Genomic DNA, 16,984 nt, shown 5'->3' with positions numbered 1-16,984 from the left:
ACAAAGATGAATTTCAAAGTTTTTAATTCAATATTGCGCCCCCCCCCCCAGCTATCCATTACTTGAACAAGGTTCTCATCCTTCATTTGTTACATAAGTGTCCTCAGAGGGATAGACGTAAGTGGGAGAACTCCTTGTGACCAGCAGAGAAAACAGGGTGGGAGCTGCTCTTTGCTGAGTGTGGGTGGGAGAGCAAGCCCAGGACAGCTCTATAAATGCTCCCTAGCCATAGCCCTTAGTGGAAAGTGGCTTCCACCCCTCTTTCCCCAAGAGGGCCCGGAGCAATGGGCCTAATCCTGTGGCTCTGCGGTTTGCTAGGCTCCATCTGGTGCTTGTCTGCCAACATCTTTGGTGAGTCCTTACCTGAGAACATGGAACTGCAGGGCTAAAGGCAGCTTTATGGCTCTGTGTTCCCATTAGTATGGCTTTGCGCCTAGGCCTGGAATATTTGTCATCTTAGGAACCCCTCAAGGACCAACTACCCACTCTTTTCTTTTCTGATGAAGAGATAGAGTTTCTGAGAGGTAGATTGAATTGCTTGAAGTCACAGAAATGAGAGAGCAGATTTTTCTCATTGAATTCTAGCTCCTTCAACTCACCTTGTGAGTGAATTTCTCACCTATTTCCCCCTTCAATTCCCTTGGCTATCCTGAAACCTTGTCATCCAGGTGAGGTAACTTGAGTGCTAGGCCACAGGTAGGGACTCTAACAAGTCTTCTTGTGTCATGTGTTTAACCACCTACTGTGTGTCTTTGGATAGCTTTAGTTTTGTCAACTTAGTAGAGAGATAAACTGAAGGAAGCTGGATTTTCCAGAGATGGAGTTTATCCAAGAAGAATGGAGGAACTGCAGTTTGAGAAGCACCTGCAGCACCAGACGAGTCTGTGGAGGTCTGGCCTGTGCAGGTGGATGGGCTCTGGAGTACAGAGAGGACAGCACCCAGGGAGTCCAAGCCCCATGCTCATTGACTTAAGGATGGAAACAGAGTCTTGATGGATGTTTCTGGGTCAGGAGGGACATTCTCATTGCCCTTGAATCACACCTTTCTAGCCAGGTCTCTAAGGCTTTGCTCTTCTGAGGGCACATGTGTGAACTCTCCCATTTCACATCTTCTGAATCTGACTTAGAGAGAAATCAGTGATGCTTCTTCTGTGAGGACGCAAACACATGACACCTACCTCCCGATGGGGTCATGGTTTCTGAGCGAGCACCTGTACATTAGGAGACCCTGGGGAGTCACTCTTTTATTTGTATGGCTGACCAATCTAGAAGGAAGTCCGGTCTGTCATGTGTGGCTTGGTACTTTGAGGAATACCTCCTCTGTGGGGAGAACTCTCAGCCTGGGGCACTCCTCCTGCTAGCTAGATGATCTGGACCAGGTCCTTTTCCACTGCCCAAGACTTAGTGCTACTATGTTTCAGGGGTGATGCTTTGTGGAATGAAAGAGGTTAAAGGAGCAAGTTTCACACTTGGACAAGTGCTAATAGCTGCAGTCACAAGTTAAAGCCTTGTTGGCAGCAGAGTTAGAACGAAAATGAAAACCCGGACAACACCTGTGCGTCAGGCCTTGAGCCTTCATTCCTGGAATGCAGTCCACACTTCTCTCTGATACATCGCTTTCCTCCTTCTAGAATACCAGGTAGATGTACAACCTCTGCGACCTTGCGAGCTGCAAAGAGAAGAGGCTTTCCAGAAGCGCGCAGACTATGTTCCCCAGTGCACAGAAGATGGCAGCTTCCAGTAAGTGTCCCTCCTACTGTGGGTTCGAGGATCTGCAGAGGTAGGCAAGAACACCCCCGTTCTGCCTCCCTACTCAGCCCGTCACTCTCCTCTCTGCACGGAAGATGAGCCCCTGTTATTTGGAGGGTTCCCACTGCTTGGTTCTCCAGGCTAATCTGGGCTGGATAGTCAGATCCAGAGCTTCCCAATCTGTTATTCATTCCGGCTGGGACCCACCAGGCTTTTCCTGTCTAACTCTTATTGCACTGCAGCTTGTCTCCTCAAGAAGCTCCTCTCATGAAGGGGAATATGCCCTAAAAGGGAAATGCACCTAGCAAGGGTCTTTTCCATGGATGGTGGAGTTATGATTCTCACCAGTGGGATTCAGACCCAGCCCACGGCTTCCATAGTGGTTGGCAGATATTTTCTGCTGGTCCACCAAAAAGTGATTGCCACTTTCAAGTGAATCATTTTATGACATTTAGTTTAAGAGCAAATTCACAAGATACCATTGTAGATAATGATTTTAATTTCTGCCTTAGCAGTTGTGTACTATTTCTCCTACTTTCACCTGTCTGCAGATGTAATAAAGGTAGAAACCTACAAATCTAAACAACCCTGTGGAAAATACAGGAATTCTTTGTAATGGATACGCAATCAACTTTCTTACCACCACTCTGGTTCTCTGGAACTAGAGGAGTTTGCTATATATCAGCATTCCTCAACCTTTTCATACCTGCAGGCTGGCAGATGTCCTCCATACTGGCCCAAGACTGGTGGTTATACCAAAGTGATGGAACTATGCTAACCACTCTGCTCTTGCAGACCTGCAGTAGTCTGTGGCCTGCCTGACTCCTGAAGATGCCTGGCTTCTGTGACTATATCCTAGGAAACATTATAGTACCTCCCTTCCTCCCTCCCCCTGGGCATAAGCTCTTACTATGCCCAACCAGATGTGTCCAGACTCCCAAAAAGGAACTAAACATAGCCTGAGTGACTCTGTGGGAATCTTGGGGCAGTAAAAGACCTTAAGTGACCCCTCACCATGACTATCTTCTTGAGGGAGGTGAATCTGGAGCCAGTTGCACTTTGAAGGCTCTCCCAGACCTCCTCATGAAACTCTGTTTTCTGCTCTCTTCCCCTGGTGCCCTGTGGAACCACCCTATAACCTGGGGCTGACACCCTGCACCCCAAGGCCCTCCAGGGAGCCCTCACTTCTTCCAGGACACCCTACCCCACATTCTCCTGTCTAGCCCTAAGACCAGCTTCACTCTGGGGGCCTGAAGCCTCTGACATGTCCTCTGTGTCGTGCAACCCTGCTGTGAGGGAATCACAGTCCCCAAGCAGGTGCTCACTGAGTCAGGAGGGGAAATTTAGCCTTCCCTTCCCACCACGCCACCTGCTCCTCTCCACTCTCCTGAACCGGGAAGGGGCGGAGCAGTCCCAGGGCTGAGGCTAGACAAGTGGGTCATCGTGCCCATGGGGCATGTCTCTCCCACCCTTAGGACGGTGCAGTGTGAGGATAGTGGCCGCTTCTGCTGGTGTGTCGGTGCTGACGGCAGGGAGTTGCCAGGCAGCAGGCAGCGCGGGCGTCCCTCAGCCTGTAAGTGTGGGTGCAAGGGGGAGGGACCTGGCTGGAGGGGTGCAGTGCAAAGGCTCGGGACTCACTCATCTACCCTGGGGCTGCAGGGTCTTGCTGGGTGTAGAGCAGCCCCTGCATTAGGCAACCCAGAGGTAAGCAGGCCCCATGGTCAGCATACAGTAGGCAATTAAGAGACAGCATGGGAGACAAAGACAGTCCCTGGAGCCAGCCCACTCTCTCAGCATCCCCGCCTGCACGGGGGTGTGCATAGAGACCTGGGCCAGGAGGTGGGGTGGGGTGGGGAATGATGATGAGTCGCTGTTAACACCAGTCATAGCACTGTAAAGCAAAGGTCCATGTAAGCTGGTAACCGGCCAATGAGACCTGGATGGAGACCAGAACCACTCCATCCTTTAAAGAGGGGGAAATTCAGTTTAGGTACCTGTGACTTGGTTGATTGTTTTTTTTTTTTCCCTTATGGGCAACATGGGGAGCAGGCTAGTCTCCAACCCTCTGGGACTTCATGAATGATAATGGTTGTGTCATGTGCCTGGAGCAAGTGCAGGGTAGGGGTAAGGAGATAAGATGAAAAACCCAGATGACTGGGTTTTTCATCTTATCTCCTTACCCCTACCCTGCACTTGGGAGAAGCATGCTGAAAGTAGACTGTAGACCAAACATGATTGCCACTCAATGCCTCTTTTGCAAACTACAACACCTAAAAGGAGAGAGAGAGAAAAAAAGGGAATGCCCTGCCACAGAGGCAGGGTGGGATGGGGGTATGGGGGGTGGAAGGGATACTGGGATCCGTGGTGGTTGGAAATGGGCACTGGTGGAGGGATGGGCATTTGATCATTGTATAATTGAAACCCAAGCACAAAAATTTGTAAGTCTACAACTGTACCTCATGGTGTCTCGCTAATAAAAATTTAAAAAATAAAGATGAAAAACCCTCAGGGCACAAAGGAGGTGTGGATGGGGGCAGCAACCATTAATGCGCTCTGAGAAAATGGTGAAGATCTCAACTGTAGGCCAAAATAGGAATATGAGGCACAGAGGGCTGACACAACCTCCCTGAGGTGACACAGTAAACAGGTGGAGACATTTTAATCAGCGGCGCTCTACTCTCCACCAGGTCCTATACTCACCTCTGCAGCATGGTGGATGAATCTGGTTCTCAGAATGGCCTAGCTGGTTAATGGGGCAGGATAAAAATCTGTCCTCCCCAGTCTCCAAGGAACTGTGTGTCCAGCTGGGAGGAAACTGCTTCTCAACTTGCAGTTTCTTCCTTCCAGACCCCCGAGCGCGTGAGTTTCAGGGTAGGGCCCCATCTCCGCCCACCCAGGACCCACTCCTCTTAGACTCTGCTCTTTGCGCCCACACCCACAGGCTTGTCCTTGTGCCAGCTGCAGAAACAGCAGATTTTACTGAGCGGCTACCTGAACAGCACGAGCAGCACCTACCTCCCGCAGTGTCAGGACTCGGGGGCTTACGAGGCCGTTCAGTGCGACCTGCGGCAGGAACAGTGCTGGTGTGTGGACGCGGAAGGGATGGAGGTGTACGGCACGCGCCAGCAGGGTCGGCCGCTGCGATGTAAGTCTCAGGGAATCCCTGTCTGCCACGTCACGTGTGCTTCAGCTGCCCACTTGTTCCCCCAGCCCGGGTCAGGTCTGTGTTCCCTGCGTGGGCGATGATCATCCTGGAGCCTGTTGGAGGCTCCCACGGAGGCTAAGACCTGCGTGGGTGTTTGACTGGAATGAATCTTAGCAACCAGCTTCAGTGCCCCCCGAAAGGGGCTGGCTGTGGCCTCAGGTGCAAGGCGGTGAGGGGGTGCTGATTTCTTTTTCTGAAAAGGCACCTCCTCGTTCAGAGGACTACAATTGTTTCCTGGGAAATGTTTAGGTCCTGGGAGCTGTGAGATCAGAAACCGTCGCCTTCTCCACGGAGTAGGGGACAAGTCACCCCCGCAGTGTTCTTCGGAGGGAGAATTCATGCCCGTCCAGTGCAAGTTTGTCAACACCACCGACATGATGGTCTTCGACCTGGTCCACAGCTTTAACAGGTGAGGGGAGTGGGATCTGGAGCATGCATGCAGCGAGGCATCCTGTCTCAGTCTCCAGGTGTCCCCAGGTGACATTCACAGCAGGGCCAGATGAGGGTATTGCCCTGTCTGGGGTCTATGACTTGCCCTCATTCTCAGATGCCTCCCACTTACATTTAAGGGGCTGCAGCATTTTAAGCAAAGCAAGTGAGCAATAGTAATTTATTAAAAAAAAAAATGTATGGAACCTCTGACCCAGGCGCTGGAAACCAAAGAAGTGTGTGAAAAAAAGTCAGAGGGTGTCTATGGTGCCATTTTGCACTGTAGCAGAAAACTGGGGGCAAAGTGAGTCACCAAAGTAAATTGCGGAATCAAGCCACTATCACTGCCAAGCAGGTCCAGTAGCGTCTCCATTTTGAGACTTGCTGTTACTGTGTTTGGCATATTGAATACTCTCGGTAGCTTGCCACATCCACTTTCAATACATCCACTTTCAATACATAGACAGCCTTTAATCAAGCCACATCCACTTTAAATACATAGACAGCCATTACACAGAATGTACTGGAAATCGGCTTAGAGAGGAGTTTGTAATATATTATAGTAATAATTATAGTGATATATTATAGTAATATATTATTATTATAGTTAGTACAGTAACATAGTAATTATATTGATATAATGTAACATGCAAGGCCCCAATGGTATGATTTTTAGGAAGCAAGCAAAAAATATTTTCAGTACATAAATGATCGCATTATTGTGTGTCTGTCTATCCAGGACTGAGTGCCGAGATGGCAGGAGTAAGCATACAGATGAGGGTTGCTGGGGAGGAAGGGGAGTGGAGAGAGAGCATGAGCAGAAAGGAAAAAGGGCGGCACTTGAAAAAGCAAAGATCAGAACCTACTTGTGCATTTTTGTAAACTGTGTGTAGGTTCTTAGTATCACTGTCACTGTCCTCCCGTTGTCCATCAATTTGCTCGAGCGGGCCCAGTAACATCTCTATTGTGAGACTTGTCGTTACTCTGTTTGGCATATTGAATACGTCACAGGGAGCTTGCCAGGCTCTGCTGTGCGAGTGCTATACTCTCGGTAGCTTGCCGGGCTCTCTGAGAGGGGCAGAGGAATCGAACTCAGGTCAGCCTGGTTGGCCATGTGCAAGGCAAATGCCTACAGTGGGTAGGGTGCTTGCCTTGCACGCGGCCGACCCAGACCGCAAGCTACCGACATGCTTGGTAGCCCAGCAAGCTACTGAGAGTATCTCGCCCGCACGGCAAAGCCTGGTAAGCTCCCCGTGGTGGATTCAATATGCCAAAAACAGTAACAAGTCTCACAATTGAGACGTTACTGGTGCCCACTCGAACAAATCGATGAACAACGGGAGGACAGTGCTACAGTGCTATAAAGAATGTGTTCTCCCCTAGGATCTAGTCTATGGCTTGCACACAGTAGGCCTATAATCAATGCTGACAGTGAATGCAACAAAGAATGTCTGCCTGTTCCAGTTTGAGGCACACTTCACAGCTCCTTCCACAAGAGGGCAGGCGAGTGAAATGCAAAACTTCAGGACCAAGCATCCATTGTTAAAAACAAAAACATTTGCTTCTGAAATGGGATCCTATCTTTTCTGTGACTAAGCACGTCTTGAAGCGAATTCTGATTTCAAAAGGTCATGGGAAGGGTCTTGTGGTGGTTACTGGAAGCCCAGCTGTAACCAGGGATTTTTTCTGATAAGCAGGCATGGGCAGTGTCAGACCCAGAGACTCCACTGCATAGTGTGGAAGGACTGGAGACCAAGTGCAGAGAACAGATGGAAAATATAGTGTTGCCAGATAAAGTACTGCACGGCTAGTTCCCCTGTGGTTTCAGAGAAGTAAAGGGAAACTTTTTAGTACGACTCCAATGTTTTTTATCAAGAATTTCAAGCCCTGGGACAACACTAAATAACCATCAGAGTTAGGTTTACAAATGAATGGACTGGGGGAGGGGAAAGTAGCATGGTGCTGGGGGTGCCTTTTTTTTTTTTTATTAGTGAAACACCATGAGGTACAGTTGTAGATTTACAAATTTTTGTGCTTGGGTTTCGTTTATACAATGATCAAATACCCAGCCCTCCACCAGTGCCCATTTTCCGCCACCATGGATAACATCCCTCCCCCCATCCCCCCCATCCCACCCTGCCACTGTGGCAGGGCATTCCCCCCTGTTCTCTCTCTCCTTTTGGGTGTTGTGGTCAGCAAAAGAGGCATTGAGTGGCAAACATGTTCTACTTGGCAAACATAGTCTACTTTCAGCCTGCATCTCCTCTCCTGGGAGGATCCTCCAAACACCCTTTATTTGGTGCTCCCTTCTCTATCTGAACTGCGCTTTCCCCTAGAATACCCGGCTGGCCTCTAAGCTATGGAGTAATCCTCCTGGTGTTGATCTCAGCTATTCTTGGGTATTAATCTCATATTTTGTTATTTTATATCCTCCAAGTGCTGGGGTTGCCTTTGTGAGACTTTGGTCCTAGTGAGAGTTGGTGCTGACTTGGACAGAGTAGGTGCAGAGATGGTGGGGACAGAGGTGGAGGAATATTTACAGGTGGAATTCTCAGAATGGTTGGAATATGGGATTAGAGTGATTAAACTCTGGTTCCTCATGCTGGAGTATTTTGTGTTAATTTGGACCTGCCTGGACCTATCAAAGTGTTTGTCTAGCCTGTGACTTCAACATCTGTTAGAAGCCAGAAAAAAATCTATAAAGAATGGAGTCAGAACTCAGCGCATTGTATACCTTTAGGATGTGTACCAGAATAAGTTTAGCCAAATATGTATGGAACATATACTACTGACATAGATATGTATCAACGTGGTGGGTAAGACCTGGATTATGTATCCACTAATTTACTAAGATGATGAACAAAATATTTCACCTTCTTAATCTCTAAAATGTGGATGAAAAATATTCCACCTGCCTTTTAAGAAGTGCTATATGGATTAGATGAATCAATGTATAATAAACATCCTGAAGACTGTCTTTTATCTTATTATTTTTTTTTTGCTCAAGGCTTACTCTTCTATCTGCATTGAGGGATATTATTTGATGATGCTTAGTGAATCATATGGGATCCTGGGGATCAAACCTGGGCTGACCACATGCAGGACAAGTGTCCTACCTGCTGTTCTATCATTCAGGCCCCAGAAGATTATCTTTTAAAGTTTCATAAACTTAAACTCTATAAGTTGAGGTTATAATTAAATTGTTATTACTACATTTAGGATTGAATTGTTCTAGTTTCCAACTAATAGAATACATATAATGGGAATAACTTTAATTATAATTCAATACTGGCAAAAGTTCATCACTCTTTGATAATAGCCTTTTAAAAAATTATAGTCATATAATACAGGAACAATGTGGGAGAAAGATCTGTAATCTAATAATGCTTTTCTAGGTTTCATTCGCATACTTTTTCCATTAAAATTTACTAACACTTGTTGTAGTCCCTTACTCAGACTCTGAGAGACCCTGCACAGAAACTCAGATACCGGCTCATTTGTCTGGGGAAGGGAATCTTTAACCTGCACCATTTGTATATTTATAATATCATTTCAGGCCATGCAATGCAGGCAGATGGGCTGTGGGCAAGCAATGAGAAGCATACTAGTCTGTCCCATCATGTACCAGGGTCACATGATTTCACAGGCCCTGAAACAACCCACAGGCCAGAAATTTTCCATTCCTAATCCATAGCAGTATTATCACTGTACATAAATGACATTTTATATTCTATACATCCTTACACAATGTTCTGAGCATAACCACTTAAAAGATGAGCTGTAATTTATATCTTAATTTCCCTGTTATTAAATATTGAGATTGATGTCAACATTTTGCTAGAATGCTACATAGTCTACTTATTCAATTTTACACAGACCCGCTTGCACAGACACTTGCAGTTTCTGTTAACTTGTTTTTTTGGGGGAGGGGGGGATAGGTGATAAGAGTTCTAGACACAGGCAGAAACACATTATGCTTGATTCTCACGTAATAACTCTATTGGGCCAAAAAAAAAGTCTCAATGTTGTCTATAGATGAAAACTTCCTCCCTGGTTGCTAAATCATTGCATATGGGAGAAACTCCTTAATACAGCTTTACATCACCTAAGCTTCATATTACTTCCAAGGTGGGGAACTCAGCCAAATAGCTCCTTATAACTTTTGCCATGATTTAGGCATACTTTCCTTACTTGTGTTTTGGGTTGTATAGCTCCCATTAGTGACATCATGCTGATTTCTCTTTTTTTTTTTCCTACGGTGTAACTGGGAAATATTTTTCTGAAGAATTTTCATACGTGAATCTGGCTTCTTTTCAAGCTCTTGAAAAGTTGTAAAGGGCTCTGAAAATGTTTGATCTCCCCAAATGAGATCGTCTACCATGTACCAGGCACGGTCACGGTCCTCCCGTTGTTCATCGATTTACTCGAGCGGGCCGAGTAACATCTCCATCGTGAGACTTGTTGTTACTGTGTTTGGCATATCAAATATGTCCCGGGTAGCTTGCCAGGCTTTGCCGTGCGGGTGAGATACTCTCGGTAGCTTGCCGGGCTCTCCGCGGAATCGAGCTCGGGTTGGCCATGTTGGCTGCATGTAAGGCAAACGCTCTACCTGCTGTGCTATCGCTCCAGCCCTACCATGTACCATATGTTCTAAAGTTCTCAATATCTAGAGTTACGTTCTAGTAAGAGAACTAATAAACACAATCCTTATGATCTGTTTTCTGGCTTTTATGCTAGGGCATAAATTGATGAAAGGCCATGAGTGAGTAAAATAGCTAATTAGTAGCGGACAACCAAGCACAATTTTATTTTAAAAGGCCTCACCTTGCTTAGCCTGATAGAGGTAATTTTTGAAAAAATAATTAATTGGCCTCAGGACTCCTGGAGAGCAGCATGAGATTTCTTTTTCCTAGACAAATTATAGCTGTATATATTTATTTCTATAGGAAGAACTTGTGATACCTTTTCTTCAATAAAATGATGTCCATGAATCTCATCCTTTCTTAGGTTTCCAGATGCATTTGTGACCTTCAAGTCCTTCCGGAGCAGGTTCCCAGAAGTGTCTGGCTATTGTCACTGTGTGGACAGTCAGGGGCGGGAATTGGCCGAAACAGGTAAGCACATGTTGGGAAGAGTGAAGTCAGGAAGCACCATCAACAGACCAGAGAGTCTACCTGTCTTTTTTATTTTTTTGGCTTAAAAACAACAGAAATTAAATTTTCTCATTGTTCTAAAAGTCAGAAGTCCAAAATGTTAGCAGGGTTGTTTTCTCTAAAGACTCAGGGTGAGAATTTGTCACATGCTATTCTGGTGACTAGGGACAGTTTTTCCAATTCTTGCCTTTGTCTTCATGTGGTGTTTCTTCCATCTCTGTGGGCCTGGAGAGTCTTTGCTATCCTTTACAATGGAATTCCTCATGAATTTAGAGCTTTCCCTGTTCCAGATGAGTTTGCCTCAATATCCTTTTCTTAATCACATCTGCAAAAGTCTTATTCCAGCGGAAATCATATTCTGAGGGTTTGGGTGTATGCAAAGTTTTGTGGGAAAACATTATTCAACATATACATACATGTAAATGATTTTATAACACAGCCAGGGAAAATATACAGCAATTTTTTAACATGATCACTAATGTTAATGTTCATTTTAATTTTTTAAAAAATTTTTAATGAATCACTGTGAGGTAGAGTTACAGACTTACAAACTTTCACGCTTCTGTTTCAGTCATAAAATAGTCGAGTGCCCATCCCTCCACCAGTGCCTGCCCTTCACCACCAAAGTTCCCAGTATCCCTCCCATTCCCTCTCCCATTCCCCTTGCCCTCCTCCCCTCTGCCTCTGTGACATGCCATTTCCTTTTGAGAGTCGACCTATCTTTATGAGTAAAGTAGGAATAGTCATGCCTGCTGACTGCTTTTCCAGGCTATCCTACACTCTGAAGAAAGCTTGTTAGCCAACTCTCATGTAGGGTACTTTGAACACAGTTGCCAATGGCTCTATTCTTGCCTTTGTGTATCTCAGAAAGAGGAGCCTCCCTCTGACAGATGCTTGACTGAGCTTGGCAGGTGGTCCACAGGAAGGATTCCAAGCTTCTTTTACTCTCCCAGTGCTCACTTACAACCAAATACAACAGCCCTGACTTCAGAAGCCTTTACTGTCTTGCCCACATTCTGCAAAGTGATACCAGAGATGATTATGGGCTCTTATTATTTGCTTTCAGGGCAAGGACTAGACTTACTTTCTGATCCTTGAAACTCTTGAAATACTTGTTGTCTATTCACAGGTTTGGAGTTGTTACTGGATGAAATTTATGACACCATTTTTGCTGGTGTGAACCGTGCTTCCACCTTTAGTGAAACAACCCTCTACCGTATGCTGCAGAGACGGTTTCTAGCAGTTCAGCTAATCATCTCAGGCAGATTCCGATGTAAGGAGTGAGCTCACAGTAAATGTGCCTATTTCTGCTTGGAGGGAACAATCTGGGGATTTAAAGTTGAGGCAGTCTCCTTGGCTCTCCCCCCAAAGAGGATTCAGGGATTCAGCAAAATTTAACAGCAAACAAATTTGTATTATAATCCAAACATTGCTTGCACATTCATTTCTTCATTATATGGATTTGTCCTAGGCCCCACAAAGTGTGAAGTGGAGCGGTTTGCCGCCACCAACTTTGATCATCCCTACATTCCCAGATGCCACCCTAATGGAAACTTCCAAGCCATACAATGTCAAAAGGAGGGACCTTGCTGGTGTGTGGATGTACAAGGAAAGGAAATCTATGGAACTCAGCAGCAGCAAGGGGAGCCGCTATTTTGTGGTGGGTGCCTCCTGAATGTCTACCCTCTTTTATCTCAGCAGATAATATAACTCTAAATATTTCTTCAGACCAATCACTCTAGAGTCCATTAATATCACTCTTTGGTGTACTCCAAAAGCCCTTTAAAGTTTATCGTGATGAAAATCTTGTTTTTTCTTACTAGCTTCCAACATGGTTCTCACCTTCTGTCAGAGTTGCTTCCTCAGGAAGCTCAGAGGATGTTAAGAATTTCATAGGTGAAGAAAAAGAAAAGAGAATTGAGTTTATTTATGCTGTTAGAGAAGTGTATACTGAAACTAGAACTACTCAAACCAGGGTGGAGTCTAGTCTGTCTTATTGTGTGTATAAGGAGGAAATGGTTATTCTGAAAATGTTTCCTGAAGAAGATAAACTATTCTTTATAGTGAGAGCAGGAGAAGCAAACCATATCAGGACCAAAATATTAGGCATCGATATGTACCTGGGTAATGGATATGCTAGAAAGAGGAAAACCTGTTGGCATGTGATCAGGTGGTGCTCTGAACTTTGACTGGAGGGAAAGGCAGGGGAAAACAATATTGTCTTTCAAGTCATTACAAAGTCTTACTACTCATTCTGGAGTTGATGGGAGGTACTTTAGAGTGTAGTGCTGTCAGGTTTGTTTCTTTTGTGTTTTTTGTGACCTCATACTTGAGGAGGTCCGGAGGTCTTTCTTTCAAAGACCTCCAGGACCAGCCACCACCATGCTGAGACCACTCTCCGCACACATGAAGGTACTGGCAGAGGGACAAAGTCACGCGGGTTCCGGGGCCGAGATCTCCAAGTCTACTCGGATTTGGGCCGAGCATCCTCCACCCAGATCCTCCAAATTCCAGTAGGCGGGGGTCACACCAACCAACTGGCCCCCTGGCGCCGTGTAATCCCATCAGCAGCCAAGACTCAGAGACTATAAAAACCAGCTCCTGGAACTGTGCGGCTGCATTTGCGGCCGCGCGACATCTTATTCTGACATCTTATTATCTCATTCCTACTTTGGACAAACTGGCAGGCTATCGAATGTAGCCTGCCCACACGGCAGAGTCTGGCAAACTCCCTGTGGCGTACCCAATATGCCAAATACCAGTAACAATGATGGGTCTCATTCTCCTAAAGAGCCTTGAATATAATCTCAGGGCTAGGATGAAGGAGACGTTACTGGGGCCTGCTCGAGGCAATCGACGATTAATAGGATTATTTGTGATTTGTGATTGTGACATACTTGAGGAGGTTGCACTGTACCACTGAGTACCGTTTGCACTGATGATAGATCTTATCGGAAAGATCATACAGGCATTTTGAAAGAGCTATTTAAAGGCCTATTAGACTGGAGGCACTTCCAATTTGAAGGTCATGTAAGATCTTGGAAAGAGATGAGCAACTTTTTTTTTCGTATTTTAGACCTGTGATAACAAATTACTACAAGCTTAGGACTATTTACAATAGCCAGAATCTGGAAAAAACCTGAGTGCCCTAGAACAGATGACTGGTTAAAGAGACTTTGGTATATCTACACAATGGAATACTATGCAGCTGAGAAGAGATGAAATAATGAAATTTGCATATTAGTGGTTGGACATGGAGAGTATCATGCTAAGTGAAATGAGTCAGAAAGAGAGGGACAGACATAGAATGACTGCACTCATTTGTGGAATATAAAATAACATAATAGGAGACTAACACCTAAGGACAGTAGAGATAAAGGTCAGGAGGATCTCTCCATGGTTTGGAAGCTGGTCTCACATGCTGGGGGAAAGGGCAGCTGAAATAGAGAAGGAACCACTAAGTAAATGATGGTTGGAGGACTCTCTCGGGATGGTAGATACATGCTGAATGTAGACTATGGACCAAACATGATGTCCGCTTAGTAACTGTATTGCAAACTATAACACCCAAAAGGAGAGAGAGGGAGTATGAGAGAATGTACCTGCTGCAGAGCCAGGGGATGGGAAGGGATGGGGGTGGCAGGAAGAATACTGGGAACATTGGTGGTGGAGAATGGGCACTGGTGGAGGGATGGGTACTTGAACATTATATGATGGAAATGTGATCACAAAAGATTGTAAGTCTGTAACCATATCTCACAATGATTCATTAAAATAAAATGGAAAAAAAGAGTACTAAAAAAAAGATGCCAGTTGTATTGGATTGAAACACTCTACAAGAATTTGACCTTGTCTTGATCAGTTGTATCTACAATAGTCCTATTTCTAAAGGTCATAGTTTGAGATACTAAGGCAAGTCTTTAAGTGAAACACTAAACAACATAGTCCATGAACTAACAAGGAAGTAGAAGAAGATGTAGGGAGAAGAGTATGAACTTGAAGAATGTAGCATTTTAGTAAGACTTCATTAGATTCTGAAGGATATCAGCAATGAGGAAGGTGGAAGGACCCAGGAGCATTTTGCAGGTTTCTGAGTTGGGTGATCAAGGTAGATTCAGTAAAATTTCAATCAGTGAATGAAGGAGGATACAGGTATTTCTAAATCATCGAAATGTGTGTGTGTGTTAATAATCATGCACTATTTTTTCTTATTATCTTATTCAGTTTCTCACATATAAAGTTTAGAGTGTTCTCACTGAGATTATTCTATCTGCTATGGTGAGGATGTTTAAAAAGGAATTCCAAAATTCACCTTTATGGGTATTTATAATTATATTTAGCTCCATAAAATCTAGGGAACATTGTCCTTACTTATTTTCAAGTGGAAAGAAAAACCATGTTTTTCTAAGCTCAAAGCAAATGTATTAATAAGTAGATCATATACTTTTATTCTTTGTTGCTGGTTAGTCAGTCCAGTTTCCTTGGAAACAGTTACCAATAGTTTTACATTGGTAACTCTACAAAACAAATGAAAGAAATCAGTGATGTTCATTTCTATCATATCTAGCTCTAACAATTATTAAAGGTAGAGGTAGCCTTGCTGAGAGATGTGCCATGTATTCTCATGTTTCGGGTCTATTTCTCTTCCTTTGACTACACGTTGAAGTTATTTTTTTGTTGTTGCTTGGTTACAGATAAAAATAGCTAGCTTCCTTTTTGGCATCCATGTGGTCCAAGGCAAAAGAATTATTTTACAAGCTCAGGTGGATGGTGGAAAACCTCTAATACTCATGGTTTTATGGAGAAAAAGAAAGGTTCCTGGGATTTGAATACAATTTTTTCTTAGTGTGATTCTAGTCAGTCTCAGGTATACAGATGAAATGTTCTGACCAGGCAGTTAACAATCTCAGGGAAATGTTCAAGAAGCCCAGAGCAATGTGTTACATATGTTTTCCAAATGGACATCATTGTATTATATTAAAAGAAATATCACATGTTACAAGAAAGAAATATTTCTTAGAGTGGCAAAAAAATCATAGCATTCTAAGTGTGGCTTTTGTCTTCAAAGAAATCAACCTCCTTAATTAAGACAAGACTACCCACAAAGAGGAAAGAGACAACCTCAAGAAGAAAATTTAATGAAATATTAATACTAATTAAAAATTCCAGCAAGATAGTATTCCACTGGAAACAGATGGGAATATGTTGGCATATTAGTTTCACCTGGGGGTGCTAAAGAAATATTGCCACAAACTGGGAGACAAGACAGGAGACAACTGTCCTTTCACAGTTCTTCAGCTCACTGTCCTTCAACCTTCAACAATTGTCTTCAGACAATTGTCCTTTCAACTGTCCTTCCACTCACTATGCCTTTTTACCGAAGAATTGCAGCACTGCCAGAAATACTTCAGATTCATGGTGCACCTGATTTTGGAAGAAATTTTTTGTCACTGAATGTTCAGGAGTATTTAACTGTTGTTAAATTTGCTGAACCCTCTGTTCAGTTGTGTTGTTTCTACAGTTTACGAAGCTATGTTCTGCCCATGGTCCCCCTTTCCAAACTTGTTACCTTCCTGTGGGCCTTTGTGTCTTACTAGTTTCCCCTAGTTTCATGTGTGGCTCTTTATTTAAGTGATTTACCTGTGGTCCCTTGAAATAATCTGAGGGCTCACAAGGCACCAAGCTGAGAAGTGCTGCTCTAGAGGAAGACTGAACTCAAGGTGTCAGCCATACTTCCTCTTGGGTCCTAGGAGAGAACATTTCCTTGCCACTTCCTGAATGGCGGCTGGAGGTCCAGTTTTCATTATTGACTGTATTGCTTTAGTGTTTGTCTCCATCTTTCCCGGCTCTTTTCTCAGTCTATATCTTTAGTTTCTTCACCAGACCCTCTTGTAAGGAGAGAAGTCATTAGATTTAGGGCCATGGTCCAACATGATTTTGTCTGTCCTCAGTCTGTCTGCAAAGACCCTATTTGCAAATAAAGTCACATGGGAAGATTTCAGACAGACTTGACTCAGGCAGATTAGGGGGGAGATCATCATTCCACTTGAGATGTTTGAGTTTTCTGGAAGTCGGCCAGTCTAGAATCTTCTCTTAGAAGGGTGGTTTACCCTGAAAAGTAAAGTCCAGGAGAATTCATAGCGACAGGAAAAACTTTCACACCAATGTGTCCTTCCTCTCATTCCACAACTCAGGGAGAAGGACAAAGAAAAGGATACAGAGAAGAAAGGTATAAAATGCAGTAGTTCTTGGCTGAATTTGAAAGTGGGGTGCGGGGTTGCCTTACTCTAAACTGAGATCAGGTCTTACTCCTGGCTCTACAGTCAGGATCACTTTTGGAGGTATTCGGGAGGGATTGAACCCAGGTTAGCTGTTTGCAAGGCAAGCATTACAGACTGTATTGTTTTTCAGCTCCTTGACTTAAACTTTTAGAGGCCATCCTCATTGG

The 16,984-nt window shown here is 44.4% G+C and overlaps 1 protein-coding gene across 1 annotated transcript in view; it reads left to right on the top strand.

Annotated features, from left to right (window-relative positions):
• Positions 1-284: 284 nt before the first annotated feature.
• TG (thyroglobulin) overlaps positions 285-16,984 on the top strand; it is a 261,047-nt gene continuing 244,347 nt past the window's right edge. Inside the window, exons 1-8 of the mRNA XM_056112201.1 lie at positions 285-351; positions 1,632-1,740; positions 3,225-3,322; positions 4,691-4,894; positions 5,204-5,363; positions 10,391-10,497; positions 11,666-11,809; positions 12,008-12,196. Of these exons, the coding sequence (XP_055968176.1) occupies positions 285-351; positions 1,632-1,740; positions 3,225-3,322; positions 4,691-4,894; positions 5,204-5,363; positions 10,391-10,497; positions 11,666-11,809; positions 12,008-12,196 (1,078 nt within the window). The remainder of the gene's footprint in view (positions 352-1,631; positions 1,741-3,224; positions 3,323-4,690; positions 4,895-5,203; positions 5,364-10,390; positions 10,498-11,665; positions 11,810-12,007; positions 12,197-16,984) is intronic.

The sequence above is a fragment of the Sorex fumeus genome, unplaced genomic scaffold, assembly GCF_029834395.1.
Source record: "Sorex fumeus unplaced genomic scaffold, SorFum_2.1 ptg000002l, whole genome shotgun sequence".
Classification (NCBI taxonomy): Eukaryota; Metazoa; Chordata; class Mammalia; order Eulipotyphla; family Soricidae; genus Sorex; species Sorex fumeus.
This window is presented reverse-complemented; position numbering and strand designations above follow the sequence as displayed.